The 24656-nt window shown below is 42.0% G+C and overlaps 1 protein-coding gene, 1 long non-coding RNA gene and 2 other non-coding genes across 10 annotated transcripts; 3 read left to right on the top strand and 1 right to left on the bottom strand.

Moving 5' to 3' along the window:
• Positions 1-422: 422 nt before the first annotated feature.
• LOC143412430 (glutathione synthetase-like) lies at positions 423-24178 on the bottom strand. Of its 6 annotated transcripts, XM_076885185.1 has the most exons (20): positions 19206-19343; positions 18437-19062; positions 17830-17926; positions 17646-17723; positions 9353-9534; positions 8594-8903; positions 8458-8492; positions 7963-8001; positions 7297-7422; positions 6661-6787; positions 5753-5917; positions 5510-5644; positions 3943-3981; positions 3721-3861; positions 3042-3121; positions 2894-2917; positions 2401-2656; positions 1330-1393; positions 1081-1202; positions 423-988 (listed from the first exon to the last, which is right to left on the bottom strand). In XM_076885185.1, exons 11-17 carry the CDS (start codon positions 5879-5881, stop codon positions 2650-2652), a joined length of 555 nt encoding a protein of 184 aa, XP_076741300.1. In that variant the 5' UTR covers positions 5882-5917; positions 6661-6787; positions 7297-7422; positions 7963-8001; positions 8458-8492; positions 8594-8903; positions 9353-9534; positions 17646-17723; positions 17830-17926; positions 18437-19062; positions 19206-19343; the 3' UTR covers positions 423-988; positions 1081-1202; positions 1330-1393; positions 2401-2649. The 6 variants fall into 6 exon arrangements, with proteins under 6 accessions (XP_076741300.1, XP_076741288.1, XP_076741293.1 ...); XM_076885173.1 differs by having other exon boundaries at positions 427-988; positions 1081-1393; XM_076885178.1 differs by lacking the exons at positions 17646-17723; positions 17830-17926; positions 18437-19062; positions 19206-19343 and adding an exon at positions 10103-11534 and having other exon boundaries at positions 427-988; positions 1081-1393.
• trnag-ucc (transfer RNA glycine (anticodon UCC)) lies at positions 10473-10544 on the top strand. The gene has a single exon. It is a non-coding gene; the product is annotated as a tRNA-Gly (tRNA).
• trnas-cga (transfer RNA serine (anticodon CGA)) lies at positions 11120-11201 on the top strand. The gene has a single exon. It is a non-coding gene; the product is annotated as a tRNA-Ser (tRNA).
• On the top strand, positions 15068-19354 carry LOC112434286 (uncharacterized). Of its 2 annotated transcripts, none has more exons than XR_013099032.1 (3): positions 15068-16585; positions 16735-16858; positions 16977-17764. It is a non-coding gene; the product is annotated as an uncharacterized LOC112434286 (long non-coding RNA). The 2 variants fall into 2 exon arrangements; XR_003023983.2 differs by lacking the exon at positions 16977-17764 and adding an exon at positions 19215-19354 and having other exon boundaries at positions 15070-16585.
• Positions 24179-24656: the final 478 nt, after the last annotated feature.

The following is a 24656-nucleotide window of genomic DNA, read 5'->3' as shown; positions in this document are numbered from 1 at the left end:
ACCTACCTACTTCTTTGTTCATTGTAAACAATTGTACTTTCTGTAAAGTGGTTTGAATTAAAGAGAAAAGAAAAGTATGTTTTGTTTTGTTTTTTTTCTTCAAGATCTGTTCACATGTACTTAGCAAGAGTGAGTACACAGCGTTAAAAAATGGTACTTAGTGTAGTGAGGAAGGCGAAAAGCAAAGAGAGCATATGGTATTTCAAGACATTAATGCAATGGAAAGGGATTTAAAAAAAGAAAGGAAGAAAAGAAAGAGTGGAAAGTGAATCTCACATGAAGCGGAGGAGCTCAGAGTTCTCTCACTAGTCTAAATATCTTCAGAAGTGAGTGCAGATAGTCGTGGGAACATTTACTCAAGTACTTAAAATACATAAAGTCTGTGTTTCAGGTAGGTGTTTCCATGTTATACTAGATTCTGCTATTGTCATGGTTGGCTGTGTGGCAGGCGAGCAGAAGCGGTGGACCCAAAAATGCAGAACTCTTGGAGACGGGAATAAACTGAAAACGCAGCTTTATTGCTGGAAGAATGATTGACAAAATAAAACTTACAAAAGGAAAAGAAAATTCTAAAGCGAGGTGCTGGAGGACTGGACATTACAAACACACAGCAGGTTGAAGGTACGACGCGACAGGTAGCACAGGAAAACACAGGGCTTAAATACACAGGGAGTAATTAGGGAATGGGCAACAGGAGGGAGACAGCTGGGAGAAACTAGGCTAACGAGACAGGGGACAGGTAAAACTGAACACTGACATAAGACATGAACTTTCAAAGTAAAACAAGAAATAAGAAACAAATCACAAAACCCCAAACATGTACACAGTCATCCAGGACACACATACACACACATATACATATATATATACACTCTGCACAGTTATGTGTTAAAAATACAGTAGATCAGGTCCATCAGTCAGAACCGGAGCCTGGAGACGTCTGAGACAAAGTTTTTGTAGCTCTTTGTCGACGTTCCTCATAATATTTCTAAAAAAAACAGAAAAGCGAGAAAACAAACATCGTTAGGCCAACAGTGTGATTTTGTGTGCTGAATCGTGTATATGTATGTGCGTGCGTACCTGCAGGTTGTCGTAGTGTTTCTGGCTGCAGCAGTGGAGTTCCTTGGCGGTCTTCTCATTCAGGCAGAAAACAGAGCAGATGTTACAGAAAAATCCTGATTTAGGGACCACAAACTCCTGACCTGCAGAGAAGCAGAAACAGGAAGATTAGACAAGTATTAACAACAAATTTGAATTTAGAGTGTGTGTGTCTGACTGATGGGGCTGTTAGGGTTGAACTGAGGCAGTCTGAAATCTGCTACAACACACGGAGACTGAGAGCGAGATGGCTTTGCCTCAGGTCCGACAAGCTCCCTCCTGCGTTTACCCACAACTGAAAATGAAAAGAGCGACACGTTAATCATCAACAAATCTGCTACAGGAGCCACTGGGTTTATAAAATATTTAAACATTCAATTATAACTCAATAATAATTGAACAAATGATTTCGATTTACTTGAAAAGCTGAAACCTTCATCGGCCACTTTATTAGGTACACCTGTTTGACTGCTCATTAATGTGACTCTCTAATCAGCCAATCACATGGCAGCAACTTAGTGATTTAGGTATGTAGACATGGTCAGATGACCTGCTGAAATTCAAACTGAGCATCAGAATGAAGAAGAAAAATAATTTAAGTCACTTAAACGTGGCATGTTTGCTGATCTTAGCATTTCAAAAACTGCTGATCTGCTGGGATTTTCCCACAGAAGCATCTCTAGGGTTTACATAAAATCGTCTGAAACAGAAAATATCCAGTGAGTGGCAGTTCCCTGGAGGAAATGCATTTTTGAGTTTAGAGGAGAATGAAATAACTGCTTCACGCTGACCGGAAGGCCAGAGCAAGCCAAACAACCACTTATTACAATGCACAAGAGTATCTCTGAACGCACAGCACATCCAACACTGAAGCAGATGAGCTACAGCAGCAGAAGACCACACTGGGTTCGACTTCTCTAAGCTAAGAACGCAAAACTGAGGGTACAATTCACACAGGCTCAGCAACGCTGTAAAATTAAAACACTGCCTGGTCTGTTGAATCTCAGTTTCTGCTGTGACATTAGGATGGTAGGGTCAGAAATCTTGGATCCATCCTGCCTTGTATCAAAATCTCAGGCTGGTGATGGTGTGGGATATAGTCATCGCACCAACGGAGCATTTTTTAACCACCACATATGTAAAATATATTACTACCACCAGGCTGAATGTCTGTAGCACAGTGAGGAGCACAAACATGAGATCAGAGCCATAAAATATCACAACTTTTCTTTTTATATTCACTTTACTGTGTTTTGGCTGTCAGAGCGGTGTATTTTGCTGATTTAAAGCAGCTCTTTGTACCTTTAATGTCGGCCATGCTCCATCCATCATTCTCCTCTCCCTCCTGTGTCTCGTCATCAGAACACTTGGGCTCTGGCTGCTGTCCAGCAGGGGCGGCTGCAGCATCGGGCTGGGTCACTGCCTCCTCCTCGGCCCTCTGGCTCTCCGCCTGGCAGTCACCTTTGGTCACTGCATCAGTCGATTCTGCGGTCTTCTTGGTTTTCATTTTGAGGTTAACTTTGTTGTCACCAGAGTCTTGCAGACGCTGTTTCAGGCTCTTCAAACGGAATTTAAAAGCAAAGATGCCAGTAGGTTACCACGAAAAGAGGTTTGTTGTCACAAAATGTTCATGTGAAATAAGAAATTCCATTTCAAATTCCTAATCTAGAGTTGCTTATATGTAAATCACATTCTTCTCTTTTTGCATCTTTGGGAACTGTTTACTATAGACGACCTTGAGGAGTGTATGGTATATTTGACTCTGCCACTAAACCTGAAAAAGAAAGATACTCACGACTCAATACGTCCAGCTTTACTCCTATGAAGAGGAGAGAAAAAAGCACAAGGTCAGACAGACATGAAGACGCTTTAAAGAAAATGAAGAAACACAGTGTAAAATAAATTTCCTCTTTTTCTCACTTCTGATTGTGGGACACACTTACCAAGCAGATAAATAGTCCTTGGTGACTTTGCTCTCCATCGCCTGTGTTAATCCACCAGGTTCGGCCATCTCAATGCATATCTGAGAAAACAGAAAGGATATTTGAGCAACACAGTGGTACTCAATGGGTGTGCTACAGGCACGATTTGTATTGTACAGGGCGATAAAGAATTTGTCCTGGCGAGTTTCTCTACTGCCCTGTACGATAGTACAAGGCAAAGAAAAAAAATCTTGGGGTTTTAAACTTGCAAATGGGAAATAAGTGCAAACATATTTCTATACTTTTGCAAAGTTTTTGATTGAACAATAAAACCACTGGGCAAGAAACACTAAAAGAATAACTTAGCGCTGCCTCAAACTGCAGGGATCTCCCCTGCTCGATGGGCCAGGACAAAAGGCTGAACAGGTCATAAGATTACTACTTGGTTGAGAACTTGCTGCATTTCAGGCAGTCCTTCTTCACCAGTGTTTGCAAAGGCATGTCAAATTCAGATTGCCTGCCGCAGGGACTGTCTGTACATGGAATATTTAAACTTGCTCAACTCGTGTTAAAAAACCACAAAGTCTCCTTCAGACTCATTTAAAATGTTTCTCAATATGAAAAGAACAGCAGACACCATGACAAGCCTTGCAGCCTTCTGTAAAACATAAAATAGTTGCACGTGTTTATGAAATCGTACCCTGTTGGCAAGCGGCAAGAATCTGACAAAAGCAGCAATGGACGCCACCACTTCCATGATCATCATGACAAGGTCCACATTCACCTCGGAGACCTCCACACTCAGCAGCCGGTCCTCCAGAGACTCCGACTCCAGAACATGCTGAAAAACAACCAGCGTTAAGATCAGGGAGACCCGAGCCTGCTGCTTTTACAAGACAGATTTATGTGACTGCTGACTTACAGTGGTGCTCCATTTCATCATGCTTCTATACATGCTCTCCTGTGAAAAGAGTAGAAGATGAAAGGGGATTACATCAATCGCTGATCCTCTGTTTGTACAATAAATACTGAATAACTCTCCTCCTGCTTAGAGTGTTTTTAATGTTCTATTGACCACATTTAATAAGATAAATATTGGACTCCACTGTAAGTGAGAAGTGACTCGATCCTGGTTTGCATCTTTGTGGCAAAGGATTCATACTTCGGGACAGTAACGACACAACATATAACCAAGGTTTTGCAGGAACTATTTGATGCTATTTGAGTCTCAGTGTCAGGTCTGACGGTGCCCCGACCGGCGCCCTGTGTGTATGTGTGTGTTTGTTCTCCTCTCTCTCGCTCTGTTTTTTCCTCTCCTGCTCCGCTGCGATTGTTACGCGGTCGCGTAGCAATGGGAGATCTCCGAGCCGGAAGTGCTGCCGCTCTGACCTGCTGTCCCACCTGCGACTGATTCCTCGCCAGCTGCTGCCAATCATCCACCGTCGTTGGCAGAGCTATTTAATGGTGTGGCTGAGTGACCGACAGCGCTGGAGTATTGCACCAAGCCTGGTAGTGACTCGAGCTCAGCAAGGGTAAAGCAAGTGTTTGATAGCGGAGGGAGGCTAATCGTGGCTGTTTTGCCTTTTCCCAGGAAGCGAACGAGACGGAAGGAGAGACGTCACTGATTCACGGGAGTTGTGTGGACACACGAGGAGAGACGGGGAGAGGAGCACTGAAGGGACTTGCACTATGGATAACTGTGGATTGGCTTCACTGTAAATAAAGACACTGTTCAACTTTAACGAGAGGTCCGCGTCTGGGTTCACTAACTCACCATCCTTAACACTCAGTGACTTTCCGCAACAGTTGTCAGACCTCAATTCCTCTTAACATGTAGCTGTGGAGAGAGTTCTCAGAAAGCTCCTGAATAGCTAGCCCACAAGGAAACTTGAGATGGGAAACGCTGAAGCTTGAAGGTTAGCAGCGACTGAAGTTTTAAAATAAGTAAGGGCATTACTTAATAGTCAGTAAAACACTCTATAACCTATGTCTGGGTCTTTAAAGTTTACACGCGGCTGACTTCACAAGGAGCTCTGTGGAAATTTAAAGTGGTGGCGGAATGACGTGGGTTGTCGCCTATGAACAGAAAAGTGGATAAAGTTCATGCAGCTTTTGTGCTGCTGTTGCAAAAAGGAACAAATACAGACAAAGTAACAATAAATAGTTGATTTGAAATTCATGCATATTTTTAGCTTTTCCATTTCTTATTCAGATATTTATCAATAAGTGACTTATATGTATGTATATATTGTATATATTGTGCTATTCCTTACTTCTTGTATCTGTCTTTGTTACTGTTTGTACTGTAACCAATATATTTCCCCTAGGGATCAATAAAGTATTCTCATTCTATTAATATTAGCCCAGAGAAGGATGATGCTGTGCTCACTCCTTAGAGGAGAAATCTGTTTTGATTGGGATCTGAATAGTTTGAGTGAAACAGGAGCATGCCCCTGATTTAACAGCCCCCGATTGCTCCATTTTCATACCTCACTTGTACCAGGAAGCATGTCTTGTAAAACAATGTGGATTCTGAGCGTCCACTCTCCAACAGTAACTGGATTTTTAAGGTAATCCCTGGCGAAATCGCAGCACGCATCCCAGCTGTTAAAAAACACAAAGGCCTGGAGGGGAAAAATGATGCAGAGGAAACATTCAATATTAATCATTAAATTGAATTCAATTTGCAAATGCAAATTTCTCTGTATCAGCCTGCTGGGTCTACTCCTCACCCTCCTCTGCAGTGATAAAACGATTATTTTGTAGTACAGAGTCTGAACAGTCTGATCAGGGACGTAACGCCACACCAGCTTGGTGACATCCTCCTGTCTGTAGTTTCCTTCTGGCAAACCGGTCAACATGATCGTGGAGAACGTAGAACCTTGAGATTGGGCTTTCTGCAAGACACAAGGTTCAAGAACCAAAGTTTATTTGAAGAGAAACTTTGCGGTACTTTTTAAAAAATATATATTATTATTATTACTGACCACATAGAGAAGACAAAATGAAACCAAGTTTAGCAGAAAAAAAGAAATGTGGTTTTTGAGGTGAGTATTTGGAAAAATGGACACCTCTTGGTATTTACTCAAGGATTCCTGATTTTTAATGTTTACAATGATCCAGTAATATCAATGTTTTGACTTTTATTTGAACTTTAAGCACCTTTACAGATACCCAAGGTATCATAGACATCAGAAAAACAATGATTAGTGGGTTAGATCAAATGCCAGACTGAAAAAGTGCAGTTTAAGTAATGGCTCTGGTTCATGTGTCTGGGGCAGAGACAAGCAGAAGGAAATTGACCACTGATGGAGCAAAGATTTCTGGAGGGGCCAGAAAAGAGGTCAGAGAGATAATAAGGCAAATGAGCATCAAAGGATTTGTGGGAACCAGAATCACAGTGTTAGTGGATAAAAGTTGAGGGAATGTGTCACAATGATTTATTGTGAACAACAATAAATCAGCAGTTTTGTCTGCACTTTATCCACAGCCCAGGGGAGAACTGAAAAATCTATTCACGAGTGTTTCACAAACAGAAAGCGAAAGAAAGGTCTTACCAGATGACCTTCCATTAACTTAACCCATCTTTTTTTTTCATTTAAATCATATTTGTTTAAAATCCCATTTAAAAAACACTTACGCAGTGAGGTACATCCACACTGTGGTATTTTCAGCCTTGACAATTTGTGGCCGGTGGCCCGTTTTAGAAGGCTGTACCAAACGCCAAGGCGATCAGCATCACGAAGAGACTGAAATTCGATAAACACCTGAAACACAAGAAAGAAAATGTATTCTGAACATTTTACCTTCACATTGTAAATGTTAGAAAATAAGTGCTAAGCACACGTGGAAAGAGTGAACTAAGTACAGCTTTACTGTGGAGTTCACTGGATTCAAAAGTCAGAAATCCTGGCTCAATGATGCACTGGAGCCATGCTCAACATGACCCCTGCACTAATGCTGTAATGTGATAAATACTAGTGCGCATGAGCATATGAAGAATTGCTCAGCGAGCAGCTTATCGGCAGTCTCTCTTTACTATCGCTATAGTTTTGCAGTTGTGCTTTCCTCAAGATAAGTAGCATCCAAATCTAGACACATTATCTCTTTGTAAGGATGGATTTATGAAGGTTGGTGCATGTCCTTTAGTTTGGTGTGGTTAATCTGTCAATTTTTCTGTATGGTTAAGATTACACTTACACAAGCACATATCTCATACAGCCTTTCACAGACTTCTAACACATGCACTTGTTGGCATTTATGAGTGTGTTTATACCTTGTTGAGAAGAGGCAGGTAGTTTCTTACACAATCCATTTTTTTCAAAGCTTCTCTGAGATCCCGGGACTCGCCTGGCGAGATGTTCCTGATGTAGATTAATCGTGCTCCATTGTCAGTCACTTGCTGCTTCGAGAAAACCGGGTTGACGTGAAAAAACAACAACCCCACAAACAGTATGACATTCCAAACATTCTTATACTACAGTTCCAAGATCAAGGTCATAAGTTTGCACTTATATTCACACAGCAGGTATGCACCCTGGCAGCTATCTTCATTTTCCAAACAATTTATAATTGCAGCTCTTGCTGTTTTTGATAACACTGGTTGAAAAAATATTTAAACTAATGTACACACAGTGCCGTGAAAAACGCATTTGGCTCGTTCCCAATTTCCTAATTTTTTGCACAAGTTTCAAATCATTAAACAAATGTTTAAAAAAAATACAAAATGCATTTTTAAATGAGGATTTAATTTATTCCAGGAAAAAAGTTCTCCAATCCTTTCCTAGCCCTGTGTGAATATCTGAAAAAACGGGTATGTCCCCATTTTTCAAGGTGTTTCGACTTGGATGTGAGTGCTTCCAGTTATGACTTTATACTCTGACCAATAAATCTAAAGGTATTCTAGTGCAGTCTTTGTTTCTGAGATATGTGCATTACTTACATAGCATAGCCGTTTCATCAGAGACTTATAAAACTCAAGCTGAAAGGAAAAAAACAGTTCAAAATCATTACATCACTTCGGATTCGGTTCGATTTATTTCAGCTTAAAGGTATTTTTTTTCTACAAAAAGAAATATTTTTTTACATTTATAATCACACTTTAAATAAACAAGCAGAAACAAATATTTTCAAATAATTTTAATAACATCTGTCACAACAGTAGATTGCATTATCTACACACAGTGCTTACCGGCGTCATTAAAATGTTGCCCTTCTCAACCTGCAGTCGAAGTTTAGACCCATTGAGAATAAAATCATGATTTTCTGATACTAGCACGATGTTTTTGTCTTTTTCTACATTTACACCTACTTGAGCGTCACCTGACAATGAGATATAACCCAACTACAAACTTGTAAAACAAATTGAACTATTTCAGATCAAAACTTAACCACTTTGATAAAGCATGTTTTTCTTACAGTGTTTTTTTAATGTTACCTTTGAATTGGGAAGTTTGACTGTTTTGAGACAACCTGTGAAGTGCAGAGCAAAAGAAAAACAAAAAAATAATTATAAAATAGAAAATATCTTCACATTGAGAAATCTTTCATACAGATCTTTGGGGATTTCTTACGGATTCTTTCTGGACGCAGTTGCTCTTGTATCCGCTCCCAAAATGTTGGGTGGGTAACAGCGACCGGCTGATCCTTTGAGATCTTCTCTGCAGTCACAGAGTCTTGGAATAAAGGAAATGTAGTTAAGTTCAATAGTGGTAGTTTAGATAGGATGCAAATTACCCAGCTGATCTAAATACAAATCTGCGTGGTTGAGGCCGTTTCTGCTTTGGAAGCCAAGACTTTTGGCTCACTGTCAACTGCAGCACCTTTAATTGGTTCAACAGCCTCCGTAGCCTTGGCTGTATTTTTAGGTGCCACTGCAGCTTCCTTACAAACACACACACAACGAACATACATTAGTTTGTATTACTACCAAAACTGTTAAGTTACTACATTCACACTAAAAATCATACATGAGCACTTGTCATGAGCTTACAAGTATTTACAGACAAGTTGGAGTCTTCCATGCAAACTACAAGCAACTGTGGCAACTTGCAAGCAACCAGTGCGATTCCAAGGATGTTTTCAGTACAATGTGTATATATAGATTTAAAAAATGCATAATGCAACACAGCAAAATAAAAAAAAAGTACAGTTTGTATGCTTTCATAGCATTAGACTTGAGCGGAAGCTTTCTGACATGGGGATGACTATATAAAAGCTCAGTATAATCCAAAGTAACTATGAATTTGAGGGGTGCGAGACTGTAGAAGAAATGTAAGGATAACCAACTGACTTTAACAGATGCATAAATGTATGCAGAGTTACACACTTACTCTCTGTCCCACCACTGCATTTACGGCTGCACTTCCAGGGATGTTGAGTTCAGCAATGACCTTTGGCCTCTGCTCTTTGAGATAGAGCATGAAGGCATTTGGCGGCTTCTTGACGTATGGCCCATCTTCATCCTGAATGTGTTCACTGACAGGTGTTGCCAGCTGTGGTGGCTCGTCTCCCGCTCAAAGAGGACAAAATAGAGAACAATACAGTGTTCAGCTGCCTGGCTGTGCTTTACACACAGCCCTGCTCTGGTACACCCACTATGCCGGCCTTTGTACACTCTCTCCATCTAATGATAGAGAGGAAGGATACATTCACTACTTCTAGCCTCCACTATTCAAATTGAGTATTTTCACAGTGTCCTAAAAGCTTCCCGAAAAGCCTTTACACTATTTTCCAAAACGCTGCATCCAGAGCACAGTCAGGGACTGGAAGGAGAGAGTAGATTTCCCCCATATGGACTTCTCTCTTCATTGGCTCCCAATTAAATCCCAAATAAAAATCCAAATACTTGCCCTCACACACACAAGGTCTTGAATAATCACCCCCAATTTTGTCTACAAGATCTCACAGTGCCATATCATCCCAACAGAGTGCTTTGCTCTCAGACTGCTGTCTTCCGAGGGGATTTAAAAGTACAATGGAAGGCAGAGCCATCACTTTTCAGGCCCCTCTCTGTGGAACCAGCTCCCACTTTGTATTCGGGACACAGACACTTGCTCTCATTTTTTAATTAAGCGTGAAACCTGTTTGCCAAAGTCCAATAACTTGAGAGAGGAGCCAAAGACGTCCTTGTCCCAGATTCGTCCCAAGACAGATTCACACCTATTCGCACCTTGTCTGCTGTGACCTGAAGAACTCGCGTGACCATTGCGACTCTGAAGGTGCTAAAAATCACACAAGAGTTTAAATGCGTGAGAGGCCACACTTGAGTAGCAAAGAAGCTTAGCTGATGAGATTAAATGTGCAGTTGCATGAGAGCACTAGTCTTTTTAGTGATCCACTTTTTGACCAGTTTAGAACCTGACAAGCGAGTAATCACAATGCCCACCTCGTTAATTGTCCTGAAAGCTTCATAAGCCGGACAATGACTCAGTGATGTTGCAGTTTTTCACAGCGATGGTGGTATAGTGGCGAGCATAGCTGCCTTCCAAGCAGTTGACCCGGGTTCGATTCCCGGCCATCGCAGTTGCTTCTCGCAGTGCTGTTCAAGCATGTGGGCTGCGTACTGTTTTACACTAAAAACGTTCTCCGCTCTTTCTGCAAAGGCTTACAATGTCAGGCCAGGTGCATTCTTCATCGGCCTCGCTGCTACCGTTTGCTGTGGAAAGACACTGTTCACACAGGCTTTGAGTTCTCATCACTTCATACATATACCTTCTTACATGACACTGGGATTGGACACGCTACTTCTTCATAAAGACACCCAGTCCCACTTTAAATATTGTGCTGAATGTTTGGAATGAAGATAACATTTTACTAACCATGTACTGATCAGCTCTTTGCGGTGGCAAAATCATCAGCTGTGTGTGTTACTGTTCATGCAAACAAGCAAGCTAATGTCAGCCAGCTAGCTTCAACCGCAGCTGTGCTGCACCGATCTCACGGAACTGCAAAACCACAAGCTTTCTCACCAAAGTCATGCAGCTACCGCATTTACAATCCAGCGTGGCCGTTGTTGTGCACATCCTACTTGAAAGACGTGTGGCGTAGGACTTGGAAGACGTATGTCTTTCAAGTATGTAGCTCCAAAACCAAATGTGGTTGTTGTGGCCGAGCGGTCAAGGCGATGGACTCGAAATCCATTGGGGTCTCCCCGCACAGGTTCGAATCCTGTCGACTGTTTTGCGGCAGTCCAGACGTTGATTTGAGAAGAAGCCACGGCATGGAGATCACCTGAGAAGGTGCCAGGAGAAAGAGCCAGGCCTTTGCTTGTGAAAATAGAGCACGCAGAAGCAATGGACCCAGCTATGTCCTGACAAAATTAGGCACATATTCAGTAAACATGGCATCCTTCAATTGCTCTCTTAGCCACCCCAGACGTGTAGTCATCCAGGATCCTGTCTGAGTACCGCCAATGACTGATGCGTCTGACAAATGCTGATTGCTTTGCAAGAGGATCGGGATTGGAGGGACAGCGGATTTCACCGGGAATGGGACAACAGCAGAAATAGCTTCAAACATCAAACATTACTGCATGAAAAGCACAAAGAGTGGACACATTTCATTGTTTGGAACACTGCTTTTCACTACAGCTCTTTGCATGTAAAAACTTTGCTCTTCTCCACAGCTGGCTGACGGACACGCAAAAGTGCAAGCAAGAGTGGCCACAGACCCACTATGCCGGCCTTTGTACACTCTCTCCATCTAATGATAGAGAGGAAGGATACATTCACTACTTCTAGCCTCCACTATTCAAATTCAGTATTTTCACAGCGTCCTAAAAGCTTCCTGAAAAGCCTTTACACTATTTTCCAAAACGCTGCTGTGCTGCCCCTTTAATCCTCCTCAGTTCCCTCAGTTTGAGATCCTTCCTGGGCTTGGTGTCATGGTACTCCAAGTTTTGCCAAACTTTGCAACTGTTGTAGCCCCTATGTGTGGCTGTGCTAACGACAAGAACACTTTCACATGGACTTCAGGTGCACAAGCGAGCTTTGAAGAAGTAAAAAAACTCCTGGTGAATAGTCCTGCACTGGCACTGTTTGACCCTGCCTTGCGTGTTGTGATCTCTACTGATGCAAGTGACTATGGGCTTGGTGCTGTATTTGCTCAAGTGCAACCTGATGGCACAGAAAAACCTGTGGCGTTTGCTTCCCGCACACTGCCTGCAACAGATCAAAAGTACTCAACTGTTGAAAAAGAAGCTTATGCTTGTGTGTGGGCTGCAGAGAAATGGAGAACGTATTTGTGGGGCCGACGTTTCACTCTGCGGACAGACCACCAAGCTCTGACAACGCTGCTGAGCACCAAAGGGTTTAATAGGGTTGGCATGCGCATCGCCCGCTGGTCTGCCCGCCTCCTGTGTTTTGACTATGATGTTATTTGCCGCCCAGGTTCTCAGAACTATACAGCTGACTGTCTCTCTCGCCTGCCCCTGCCCGTTTCTTCCCATCCCACATCGGATGCAGATCATGAAATGGTAGCCCAAGTTTCTGCTGCCATGTCCCCACTTCCAGTTGCGGACTTTGACTCTGCCTGTTCAACTTGCCCTGAACTGGTTGCTTTGCGTTCACAAATACAAAGTGGCTGGCCTGCCTCAATCAAAGCACTTGATGTCACGCTTGCACCTTACTACAAAATCCGTAATGAACTCTCAACCCTAAGTGATTATGTTCTCAGAGGCTCGAGGCTCATTGCACCACTTTCAGTGAGACCTAAACTGATTGCACTGGCACATGAAAGTCACCATTGTGCGCACAAAACAAAGATTAAGAGATCTCTACTGGTGGCCAAAAATGGACTCACAAGTTCAGTCTGCCATAACCTCATGCCTCCTTTGCCAGTCCAATGACAAAACTGCACATACTAATCCTGCTCCTCTCCAACCCGTCCCACTGCCTGATGGACCGTGGAAAAAACTTGGTCTTGACATTGTTGGGCCTTTTGATACTGCAATACCTGCTTGTAGATACGTCATAACATTGACTGACTACTACTCCAAATGGCCTGAGCTTGCCTTTTCACCTTATGCTACTACTGATGATGTCATTCAGTTCCTCTCATCTGTCTTTAGTCGTCATGGCAACCCAGAGAACATCATAACTGACAATGGTGCACAGTTCACCTCTGTAATGTTCACCTCATTCCTCCAGAATAGAGGCATCTCCCACAGCAGAACATCTGTCTACTACCCAGCTGCAAACGGAGCAATCGAACGGTTTCATCGTGCCCTCCGCACCTGTATCCAGACATCAATCCAGCAGTCGAAACCATGGAAGGCGACTGTGCTGGATTGGCTTCAAGTTTACTGTGCAACACCGCATGCAACTACTTCCCTCTACTTCCCTCTCCCTAAGAACTCCTGTGTGGCAGGAAGATGCGTACTATACTGGATGTACTCCCTTTGCCTCCTGCTGTGTCTCCACTGGATACGTTGCACGTCACTCAGTTCGGAAATATCAGTTGAAAATGCAACGTTACACTGATGGTAGGCGTCACGCACGGAAACCTTCTTTTCTACCAGGAGAGAGTGTGAGGATAAGGAAACCCCACCATGTTCCCAAAGGACATCCCAGATTTACCCCTCCTGTAACAGTAACAAAAGCCAAAGGCTTGAATGCCTTCTTGCTGAGTGATGGAAAGAGTTGGAATGCCACTCATCTAGCACGCTGTCGCCCAGTGACTGAAAAGAACGCTGACACTGCTAGGCTGCACCACACTCAGACTGGCTCACCTACTGCCAGAAGACTGCCACGCGTCAAGTACAAGCCTCGCTGGCACAAAGACTATATTGTAGCATAATAGGTTGCTTCCTCTCTGTGCAGGGGGATGACTGAAGGGATCACCTTGCTAATCCTTGCTGTCCAAACTGGCCTCATTGAGCTGCAGGTCATCCACAGAGCCTTCCTCCTCTCTATCATCCTCTTTATTGTTGTTGCTTCCATCCTGCAGTCCATGCTGGAGATAGCTGAGTCCTAGCCCTGGGAGCATCTAGAGGCAATTAAGATAATATACCAAAGACTTTTTTCATGTGTTTATTTTTAAGAAAACTCTGTGTCCCACTGTTTGTTTTATTTTTTACTGATCATAAACAACCAGAGGTGTGGACTCGAGTCACATGACTTGGACTCGAGTCAGACTCGAGTCATTAATTTTATGACTTTAGACTTGACTTGAAAAAATGTTCTAAGACTTGTGACTTGACTTGGACTTTTACACCAATGACCTGGGACTTGAATTGGACTTGAACCGGTTTACTTGAAAAGACTTGATATTTCACCCCAAATATAAAATTTAACACGCATATTATATAGAGATTGAAAATGTGACATCATTCAGGGGTAAAACCGCAAAGGATTCTGGGAACTCGTGGCAAGAGGTACTAGCGCACGCAGGCTTTCAATTGAAATCACAGCGATAAAAAAGAAACACAAAAATGGCAAGAAGCTGTTGTATTATTAACTGCAATAGCCGGTCGCATGACAGCCACGGGAAGCCGACGGGTAAAGAGATCGGTTGTTATCGGATTACGTTGTTGAAGAGAAATTGTTCGAGCCATGTTTCCGAAGTAACAAAGAGGCGACGGGTGGCCTGGATTGCAGCCATTCAAAGACCAAATATAACGTCCCAGAACACTCCAGCTCACAGGTTAGTCTGCTCCAAGCATTTACACAAAGGTCAGTCTGCTGTTGTAGTTAATGCGTCATTTTCATAACATAATTGGTGATATAGGTTACAAGCAAGTCTGGCGCTGAACAGAAATTGTCGCTCCTTTGTTTGTTGTGCATAAATAGTGAATTGTCCTGACACAATATTGCGTTTCGCTTCTGTTATTTTGGTACATTGACAAAAACATATACTTTTATTCACAGGATAAAACAGGTTTTTTGTATCACTAATTGCCCAGTACGATTACAGCATACAGTATTGTTGTCACTGCTACATTTCTGTAACGCGTACCAGAAATTATTTCCACTGCTAATTAATTACCGTTGAGCTTAAAGGTCCTATTAATAAACGGTTAACGATTGTGTATTTATGAAGACGATTTGTGAGACTGGTAAACTTATGATACGTACGATGGTCTTTCGTTCTACACGGTGCATTTCAAGGTCCTGCACCCATCCGTCGGTAAACTGTACCTGGGCTTGTTGCAGTGACCTGAAGTTACTATCGTGCCAAACTAGGTATCCCCGACAGAATTTGTTTCCCCTGCGTCGGGAGCACACGCTGGACTGTCCAAATCACGGACAAACAGTATCCCACATTGTTGATTTTTAGTTTACAAACACTTCTTATAATGACTGACTACTCCTGACATTTTTGAGATCTTAGCTCTTTATACAACGAAGTTATAGTGGGATACAAATAATATCAGGCTGGTCCTGCCACAATTTGTTCCCCCTGTGTAAATCACGGACAAACAGTATCCCACATTGCTGATTTTTCGTTCACAAACACTTCTTATTATGACGCATTTCTCCTGAAACTTTGGAGGATTTAGCTCTTTATATAATAAAGTTACAGGAGAATAAAAATAGTTATTAGCCAAAATGTTTATGGTTTATTAAAATAATCCCATCTGATACCCCGTGAGCAATAAATATATAATTTTCTGTTGTAACCCTCAAACTGAATGGTAATGTAACGATACTAATTTTTCACAAAATGAAAACATCAGTACTTCCTGCATGCTCCCAGCACAGGGGAAACAAATTCTGTCGGGGATACCTACTTTGGCACGACACCGGTCCTACAACCGCATCCAAGAATAACATGCAGCTTATCTCAGAACTGTCGGTGAAAATTATCCTTGGAGCTAGGTTTAATTGAGCTGCATTTTAAAGAGGTGCAATTTCACAATTTGTGTATATTTTCTAAGTTCACTATTTTGTCATGTGTTGAGAAAAACACAGATTTAAAAATTACATGGTCTAATATTTACATTTAGCATAACTGCAACATTATTTTTTCGTTTTTTTCTTTTTAAAGACTCGAAAGGACTTGAAATTCAAAATTTCAGACTTGTGACTTTACTCGGACTTTTACACCAGTGACTTGAGACTCGACTCTGACTTGCCTGACATTACTTGAGACTTGACTTGAGACTTGAGGATAAAGACTTGAGACTTACTTGAGACTTGCAAAACAATGACTTGGTCCCACCTCTGTAAACAACTATTAATAACTATGGGCAGTTAGTTAATTATCACAGAATTCATTATCTATGGTCATCAGTACAACTCATGCTAACATCATAAGTTAAGTAATACTACGGTGTACTGTCCTTCTTTCTTCATTCTTAAACAGGCAGTTTGTCTTTTTGACATCAATAAATGTAATCTGACTGAATGTGTGTTTGCAAAGCCTGTTATCAACCTGACTGCTTTCTCATACGCTGGTTTTGCTGCCCGTCCCGTAGGAGTTTGTGGAAGCACTTCCGTGCAGTTTCTCTCTGTCCCTTCCTGCTGATCTTTCCAGCGTACATGGCTTTTATGATCTGCCAGTTCTTCCACACGGACTTCTGGCTTCTCATCATCATCTCCTCCTCAATCCTCACCTCTCTCCAGGTAACACACAACCGCATCGCAGTGTGCAAAAACATTAAATTAAATAGTTTAAACTTGCTCTACCCAAACAGTTCAGGCCAATAATAATTAAACATGTATATTTGCTTGTTTTTTAATTCCATAATAACTCTGAAACACTCTACCGCCAGGTGCTTGGCACTCTGTTGACCTGTTGTTCTCTTCATGGTGGAGGAGTTTCGTAAAGCTCCAGTGGAGAACATGGATGAAGTCATATATTGTGTAAATGGGACCTACAGATTGCTGGAGGTTCTGGTATGTGTCACACACACGTACAGCAACTCTTTGCTAAGTTCTGACTGTAAACCAACACTGTCATGTAATGCATCAGCACTGTCTCTGCCTCACTGTCAGTGATTTGTTACCTCACCAGGTTGCGGTGTGCTGTGGTGTATCAGAGACTGTATTTGGCGAGTGGAGTATGATGGGAAGCACCATCATCTTGGTCCACTCATACTATAACGTCTGGCTCAGAGCCCAGCTGGGCTGGCAGAGCTTCCTGCTCAGGAGAGATGCTGTAAACAAGATAAAAAGCCTCCCCACAGCTAGCAATACACAGCTGGAGCAGTATAACGACATCTGTGCTATACCTTGTGTGTCACCTCTGACACCAAGAACTGCAGCAAGCGTTTGGTGCTAGAGGTCACATTTTGAGTTTGTGAAGCTATTTAAGGTAGACACACGTAATTAGCGGCAGCTGTGTTGTTGATCGGGAGGAAGCAAACAGTTTGTGACCGCTGCGCTGCTGTTAAATCCTAGAAATAAAGAATCTGAAGGACAAGATGAGTAAGGCTGGAGTTATTGGACTGTATCAAGTTTAATAACTTCATGCATACCAGTGACATCGCGTCACCCCCGCCAACGAACACCCCAGTGGCTTCAAGCCTGGGCTTAGCCTCTACAGGAGAGGTTTCAGCCATGTGTGTCCATCACAAGCCCACCACCATGATCTCAGGCCTTGAGGCAACAATCACGAAAACTAATCTTAACTGAGAGTGTTGGATGTCCTCATTGTTGCAGAGCACATGGACAGCTTACTCACCTGGTTCTGTGGGCCAGCAGCACATGTCACACCATCCATCACCCTTGTCATCACATTCAATCTTGGTCTGAGAGAAACCTGAAGACAGAAACGTTCAATGATAAAAACACACAGTGGAATAAAATTGTGAGAAAGTCATCAGTTGATGCAGTTTAAGGACACTTGTTGTTCTGTGCAGTCTCACCTGGAGCTCGCGTTTCTAGTTCATGCCATCATCACCAAAGATTCTTCAAATAATAGTTTAAAGATGTCCATGAATGCACTGCTAACTGCTCTTCACCCTGATAAAAATCAACATGCATTTAGAATAAGAAACACTTTTACAAAACCAAAAGCTTCACTGTACTTAGTGATTTATATGTCTAAAAAAACAGGTTCAGTTTGTAACTGAGAGAGCGGCTCAGTGGTGCTGAATTATATTTCCAATAGAAACACAATTTCATATGTTGTAGTAACAACACACTGCCACAAGATGGCAGCCTAGGCCTACTTTAACATGCTGTTCCAGTCAAAAAGAAAAAGTGACAGAGCCTTGAAAGAGTGACAGAGACACTTTTTATGAACTCATCTGTAATGTGTCACCTTTTCTGTAGGATGAAGAAGTGCTTCCCTTCTTTTAAAGTAAATACAGGCTTACAAAGATCCTCTAAACATGTTTCTGAAATAATCCTAAACACAATCATTAAATCAAAAATGCAAGAAACTATTTATTTAATCACTCTTCTTAACTTAATTCCTTAACTTAGTAAAAAAATAAATAAAAATAGAGAAGAACTTTTCTTCTGTCTCACCTCTGTCAGTTTTCATGCTGTTGCAAGAACAGGTGGAGGTGCAGGTGGAACTCTGACTTCAGTGTGGTTTGTATGTGCAGGCAGGAGTGTGACATCTCAGGACAGCAGAGGGTTGTCGAGCACGGTGACTCCTGCTGCGACGCCCCCGTCTGACTGTCCTGAGCTCTTGGTCCTCAGCAGACGGCCCACACACTCATTCGTCAAGTTAGTCAGCCATAACCTGCTGACAACTTGTATCTGGTAGCTTTTTCACATCCTGATCAATGTTGTTGTCAAGTGTGTCTCATATACACTATTATCTCAGTCACAGTACAGCATGCATGAATCACAGTAGATACACAGTAACGCAAAACAGCAGGCAGTCATGTATGTGTCGTCACTGTTTTGACTGAGGCTAGCTCATACATGGAATGCAAGCAAATGCTGCATGTGTGTGCAGATCCACACATGCACTGCTTAAACTTCCCTAGTTTAACAAATGGTGAGCAATAAACAGAAGTTTTCAACATGTTTAAAGACGCTTCTATCCCCCCGCCCGCTGTACCTCCTCCTTCTCGCTGAGACTTCAAGACAAACCGTTCTGCTGCTGACAAGGCCACTGATACTGTTTTGTCCCTCTCTGGACCCTGTAGACCAGCGCAACCACAGAGAAATAAATCAGAGGAATAAAATGCAAATGATATTGCTTACACTGAACAGCAACACCCAGGTGAGGATTATCTAATGCCAAATTTTCCAAACAATGAACAAACCGTGCCCTTTGTCTCACCATGTCTAGAGTGTAGAGGTCAGCCAATGTCGCTCGGATCTGCTGCACAGCTTGAGGCTGGTCTGGGAAGAATCTGTCCAGGACTCCAGGTCTGGGGAGCACTTGCTGAACCTTCTTGGTACCAGCCAGGTGAGCGCTGATATCTGGACACTTCACAGCTCGAGAGCGCTCCATGAGGAGACGAGCATCCCAGCTCTGCAATGGAAAACAGACAATGAATTCTCTGCTTTTTATCATTAGATGTATTTCTGTATTAAAAAATTCCGTTTATTGGGCCACTTTGTGCTGGAAGAATTTTTCCAGCATAAAATAGCCTCTATCATTTCACTAACTAACTTATTTCACTGCTGCTAATGACGTTTCACAAACTGTCACAGGTTTTTTAGCTTCGTTCGTATAAACTTTCTTGTGGTTGAGATTCCCGAGAAAACAGCCAGCACACTGAGCAGCAGAGGGTGACAACAGTTGGTTTCAACAAAAAAACGGCATCAAAAAAGTCACGGTCATCAGAGCAACATCAGAGAAACAATAAAGTCTAACCATGGAAGGCTTTTTTAAGTATGTGCATAAAAACACAAACACAAAGAACATCAACAATGAGCACCTTTCTTTTTGCTGAAAGTGATATAGCTTTCTGTTACCATCAACTGAAACCGCCAACATTTCAGGTGTGCATGCTGGGCAGCTGAAGCTGACATCACAGCACAGCTGCTCTTCCTCATCCAGAAAGCTGTGCTGCAGTGCATCGCTTTTGGCACGCCCAGTCTGTATGTACAGAAACATAACAGAGGAGTAAATATTTGCATCTGCTTATTGAAAAACAATATCAAAGAAATACTTCACTCAGCCTTCCCCCACACTTGCAGTTGCTTGCAAAAGTATTCGCCCCCCTCAGATCTGTGGCAAGATCTGAAACTGCTGTTCACAAACGCTGTCCATCTAATCTGACTGAGCTGGAGCTGTTTTGCAAAGAAGAATGGGCAAAGATTTCAGTCTCTAGATGTGCAAAGCTGGTAGAGACAGACCCTAAAAGACTGGCAGCTGTAACTGCAGCAAAAGGTGGTTCTACAAAGTATTGAGTCAGGGGGCTGAATAATTACGCACACCCCACTTTGCAGTTATTTATTTGTAAAAAATGTTTGGAATCATGTATGATTTTCCTTCCACTTCTCACGTGTGCACCACTTTGTGTTGGTCTTTCACGTGGAAGTCCAATAAAATTGATTCATGTTTGTGGCTGTAATGTGACAAAATGTGGAAAAGTTCAAGGGGGCCGAATACTTTTGCAAGCCACTGTAGTACCACGCTCCAACAGTTTTGCAAAAGCTTCCCTGGAGAATCATGGAGAAAATACTTTTAGTTCCAGGAAGGAGCTCAAGAGGTCTAAAGTGTAAAGAGTAGACATGTTGACAGATGCTGGCCAATATCCACTCCTAACCAGGTCCTTTAAATCAGGGCTGCACTGCTGCTGCCATGTTTGACATCTGTGTATCGCCTGGTGCACATCATAACGTCCTTGGACCAAAAAGAAGAAGAAACAACATGAATAATACACCACTGCCTTCACAGATGACTTCTGTTAAAGCAATACCATGTTCTGATTGTACAGCAAGGGCAGAAAACATGCTCCATCACACTATGTTCAAATCCATCACAGAAACCTAAATAGCAGGTTGCTGTTTACTATTAATGTCGATTAAAATCACGATTTTTCCTGCTGATACTGTGAAGTTTACGCAACCCACAGGAGCAGTTTCAAAGCTTTACTGTTGGCAGAATGCGAGCTACCAAGAAAGAGAAAACCACTTAAATAGATTCTTTCTAACTGGCTGTAGACACATATGAAAACCAAAATTGAGTGAATCTCATGAGGAAATATCTTGTGCAATTTTGACCGTCCACTCTAATAATACATGTGGTTGGAGGAATGGCTTTAAAAACATCAATAACACTTTCTCTGCTGTGGAGTGGCTGATGTTCGTGATGTAGAACATCACAATCCCCACAGAACCATTCCTCTGGAAGACACTCTCTGCACATAGACAGGACTTTGAACAAATTCAGCAAAATTTGAATAACTGAAAGTAGTATGCACTCAGATCCAGCCACTCTTGACAAAGGTAGCAGCTTCTATTTTGATATTATAGCTCCGGGTGGCTCAGTGTGCTTCACTATGAGCTGACGGTTAAAAGGACATTTGTCAAACTCATGTGGTTTTATAATTATTAAACTTCTCACACGCTCAAAGACATAAATGTCAGCCAACAAGGCATCGCTCATCAAGCTTAGCTCCATAGAAATGTATGTTATTGACACTTAATAACAGCAGGGTGAAGACAGTGGCAACACAGAGGATGGCCAACAGCTTCTGTGTCAGTGAGACATTTCAGCTGGTGTGGCCGTGCTTCTTTCCAGCACTCAGCAGCTTTCTGCTGCCAAAAGGACCGTGACACTGCCCTACTTCTTTGAGCCTCCGGAGAACGACATCAATCCAAAACAGCAGACAGCCTTTTCAAATACTTTTCTCTAAAGAATGCAAATATCAAGTATTCTTGCTCCCCTTTCTTTCTGATAATGTCACTTTTACAAATCCTGTCCCATCAGCTCTCATGGCTGGTTTGGCTTTGAGGGTCGGGGAGGACAAAAAGCTATTAAGGACCTTTTGATCTGCAGTCCAGTTCTCCTCTAAAGTATTAAGGATGAAGCAACAGTGCTCCTCTTTGCTATTCTGAAATGTGTGTTAAACACAGTGTAGAAGGTAAGTAGAAGCTTACACAGCACCATCAGCCATCATGCTAAATTTGCATCTTCAAAAGTCAATGCAGCCAGACTCACACCTGATTATAAATGTTCAGGAGACACTGTTGAATGTTTAGTGTTAACTTAAATCACTCATCATTTACAGTATTACAGAGTTCGGGGTTATGGGTTATGGGTTAGCACTATCATGTTACCCGTAACTGGATTAACTATGGTAGTAACTTAACTAGCAGTGTTGGTCAAGTTACTTGAATAAAAGTAATCAGTAACTAATTACTGATTACTTCCCCTAAAAAGTAATCCCCTTACTTTACTGATTACTTATTTTCAAAAGTAATTAATTACTTAGTTACTTTTTAAAAACATGATTTATGACCTGAATAGGTAATAAAGCAATAGATCTTTCAGCCCAATTCTACTTTTTCTGCATCATCCATCATACAAAATGTAATCAAATGGAAAAGTCTGTTTTTAAAACTTGTTTTATTAGTTTGAATCTTTTTACTTTATGCATCAAGCAAAAATTAAATTATATGCAACATCCTGACTAGAAGAAATTTGTGGAAGAATCCGCGAGTCTCTCTGTGAATTTCCAATCCCGTAGTAGCGTACTCGGTGCTTGCTCTGAAGTTAAGGGTTTTTTCGCTGTAAAAAGAAGTTTCTAAAAGTTTTTGTCACTTTTTACGGAATCAAACTCAAAGTAAGCTCAGTACTTCCACGCTTTAAACGCTGCACGGTCATACTCTCTCTGCACTCCTCCATAGATTATCCATTCTTGATCTGCACACAGCTGTTATTGTCATGAGGCACTCTGGCAAAAAAATTACGGTTTTAGTAACGCAGTAACGCAGCGTGCTTATGGGAAAGTAACAGTAATCTAATTACCTTTTTGCAATAGTAATCCCTTACATTACTCGTTACTTGAAAAAGTAATCGTGTTACTGCCCATCTCTGGCTGTGAAACACTAATAAAAAATGATTAACTCAAGTTTTTGCTGCTAAAGTTGGTTCCATCAGCTGCTGAATCACAGGATGTACTTGGTTATAGTCATTTGTGCATTTTGGGTTGCTTTAAATAAATAATGATGTGTTGTAATCATCCAGATCTAGAAGCTTAAACTGCTTTTTCACGTGTCTGTAAATGAATTTCTTTCTTATCATTGGTGTGGGCTGACACTTGACACTCTGTGGCTCCTGATTTGTCTGTTGTCAAGGTCTCACCTCAGTGTGATTCCTCACGTTTTGTCATGATTAAAGGATGAATGGGAACACAGCTTCAGTCACTGTGTTCACTTCCTGATATGTCAGAACTGTGCTCACATCACTCACTTTTTTAACAACATGACACACTGCTGTAAACAGTGTGTCACGTTACTTGAAAAAAGTAATCGGATTACAGTAACGCGTGGGCAGTTAATGTCTCTGTTAACTAGTCATGATAGAAGCCAATATTTCTGTCCAAACATGGTCGGAATATGTTTGACTACAAGCTAACATTTACAGCATGACTTTAAGCTAGCACCATAAAGACGGTAAAAGACACTGTAATATGTAGAAATGCATGTGAAAAGTGTTATATTAGCAGTGGTTGTGCTACTCCACACAGCCACTTTAACATTACTGACACTGTATTTCTTACCTGTAAACAGCGGGTCTTGTGTGATAAAAGCTTGTGCAGAAAGTAGCAGGTGTAGACTGGTCCATAGCACTGTATGAAGTGATAAGATGTGAAAGGACATATATAGGGTACCTTAAAGGGCGGCTTAAAAGTGTTTCCCTGAGCTTTTACTTGCAGCTTGATATCTAAATAAATGTAAATAAATATGAATGAAAAAAAAAAAGCGGGAAAAAGGAGGAGCCCGGAGCTTCGTCTTTCGCTCGGCCTACCCCGCTATAGCAGACCGACCGTCAGAGACTCGAACTTGGCCGTTAAACTCTGGGGTCTGAATGCTGGCCTCTTAAGGCTGCGCACCACACAGCCGGCCAGAAGAAAATAGAAAAAAAAGGACATTTATCTTCTGTTGTTCAACAATTTTTTTTTCGTTTTTTTAAATCTATTTAGCTTGTTGTGCAGTATTGTTCCACACAAATGACACATGGAAACCTAGCTATTTTTTTATTGGCTTTCACAAAATGGGACTGCCAATGTTGGAGGTGTTACTGCAAAGTCTTCCTGCTAGCCGGAAACCTGCTGGCGGCGCCACTATGTTCTCAGCACACTCTTCAGCGTCAGCTTTGTTGCCTGTTTTCGGCACACCTACCTAGTCCCACTCATCCACTTTATCTGCTCATGGCAGATTTACCCACACTGAGCACTCCTTGGATTAAGGTAAATTGAAGCAGGTGATTATAAAAAAGACACACAGCTTATCATCTTATCCTTGTGCAACAGCTAAAAGCACTCTGTTCATTTGTTTGCTAGATTAGCCGCTAGCATACACACACTGTGTTAGAGGCTTGTTGCTACCTAGTTAGCGATGCTACACACCTGTTACTGTGTATTTTTCAATGATTCAGCACTCCTTGGATTTTTAGACAGTAATGAGATCATGTGCACACTCCACAGAGGTCCAGAGTCCAAATGTGACCTCTAGCACCAAACGCTTGCTGCAGTTCTTGGTGTCAGAGGTGACACATAAGGTATCGGGTTTCTGTGCGATTACTTTTTCATATAGGACCAAGTATGTTTGG

The sequence above is a fragment of the Maylandia zebra genome, linkage group LG1 (genome assembly GCF_041146795.1).
Source record: "Maylandia zebra isolate NMK-2024a linkage group LG1, Mzebra_GT3a, whole genome shotgun sequence".
Taxonomy (NCBI): domain Eukaryota; kingdom Metazoa; phylum Chordata; class Actinopteri; order Cichliformes; family Cichlidae; genus Maylandia; species Maylandia zebra.
This window is presented reverse-complemented; position numbering and strand designations above follow the sequence as displayed.

Coding starts and splice junctions, on each gene's coding strand:
- LOC143412430 (XM_076885170.1), bottom strand. CDS start 23,669: ATGGACCAGTCTACACCTGCTACTTTCTGCACAAGCTTTTATCACACA. Junction 19,401..19,846: donor GTTGGCGGTTTCAGTTGATG/GTAACAGAAAGC, acceptor TTTCCATTGCAG/AGCTGGGATGCTCGTCTCCT. Junction 19,063..19,205: donor ACCTCTACACTCTAGACATG/GTGAGACAAAGG, acceptor GCTGGTCTACAG/GGTCCAGAGAGGGACAAAAC.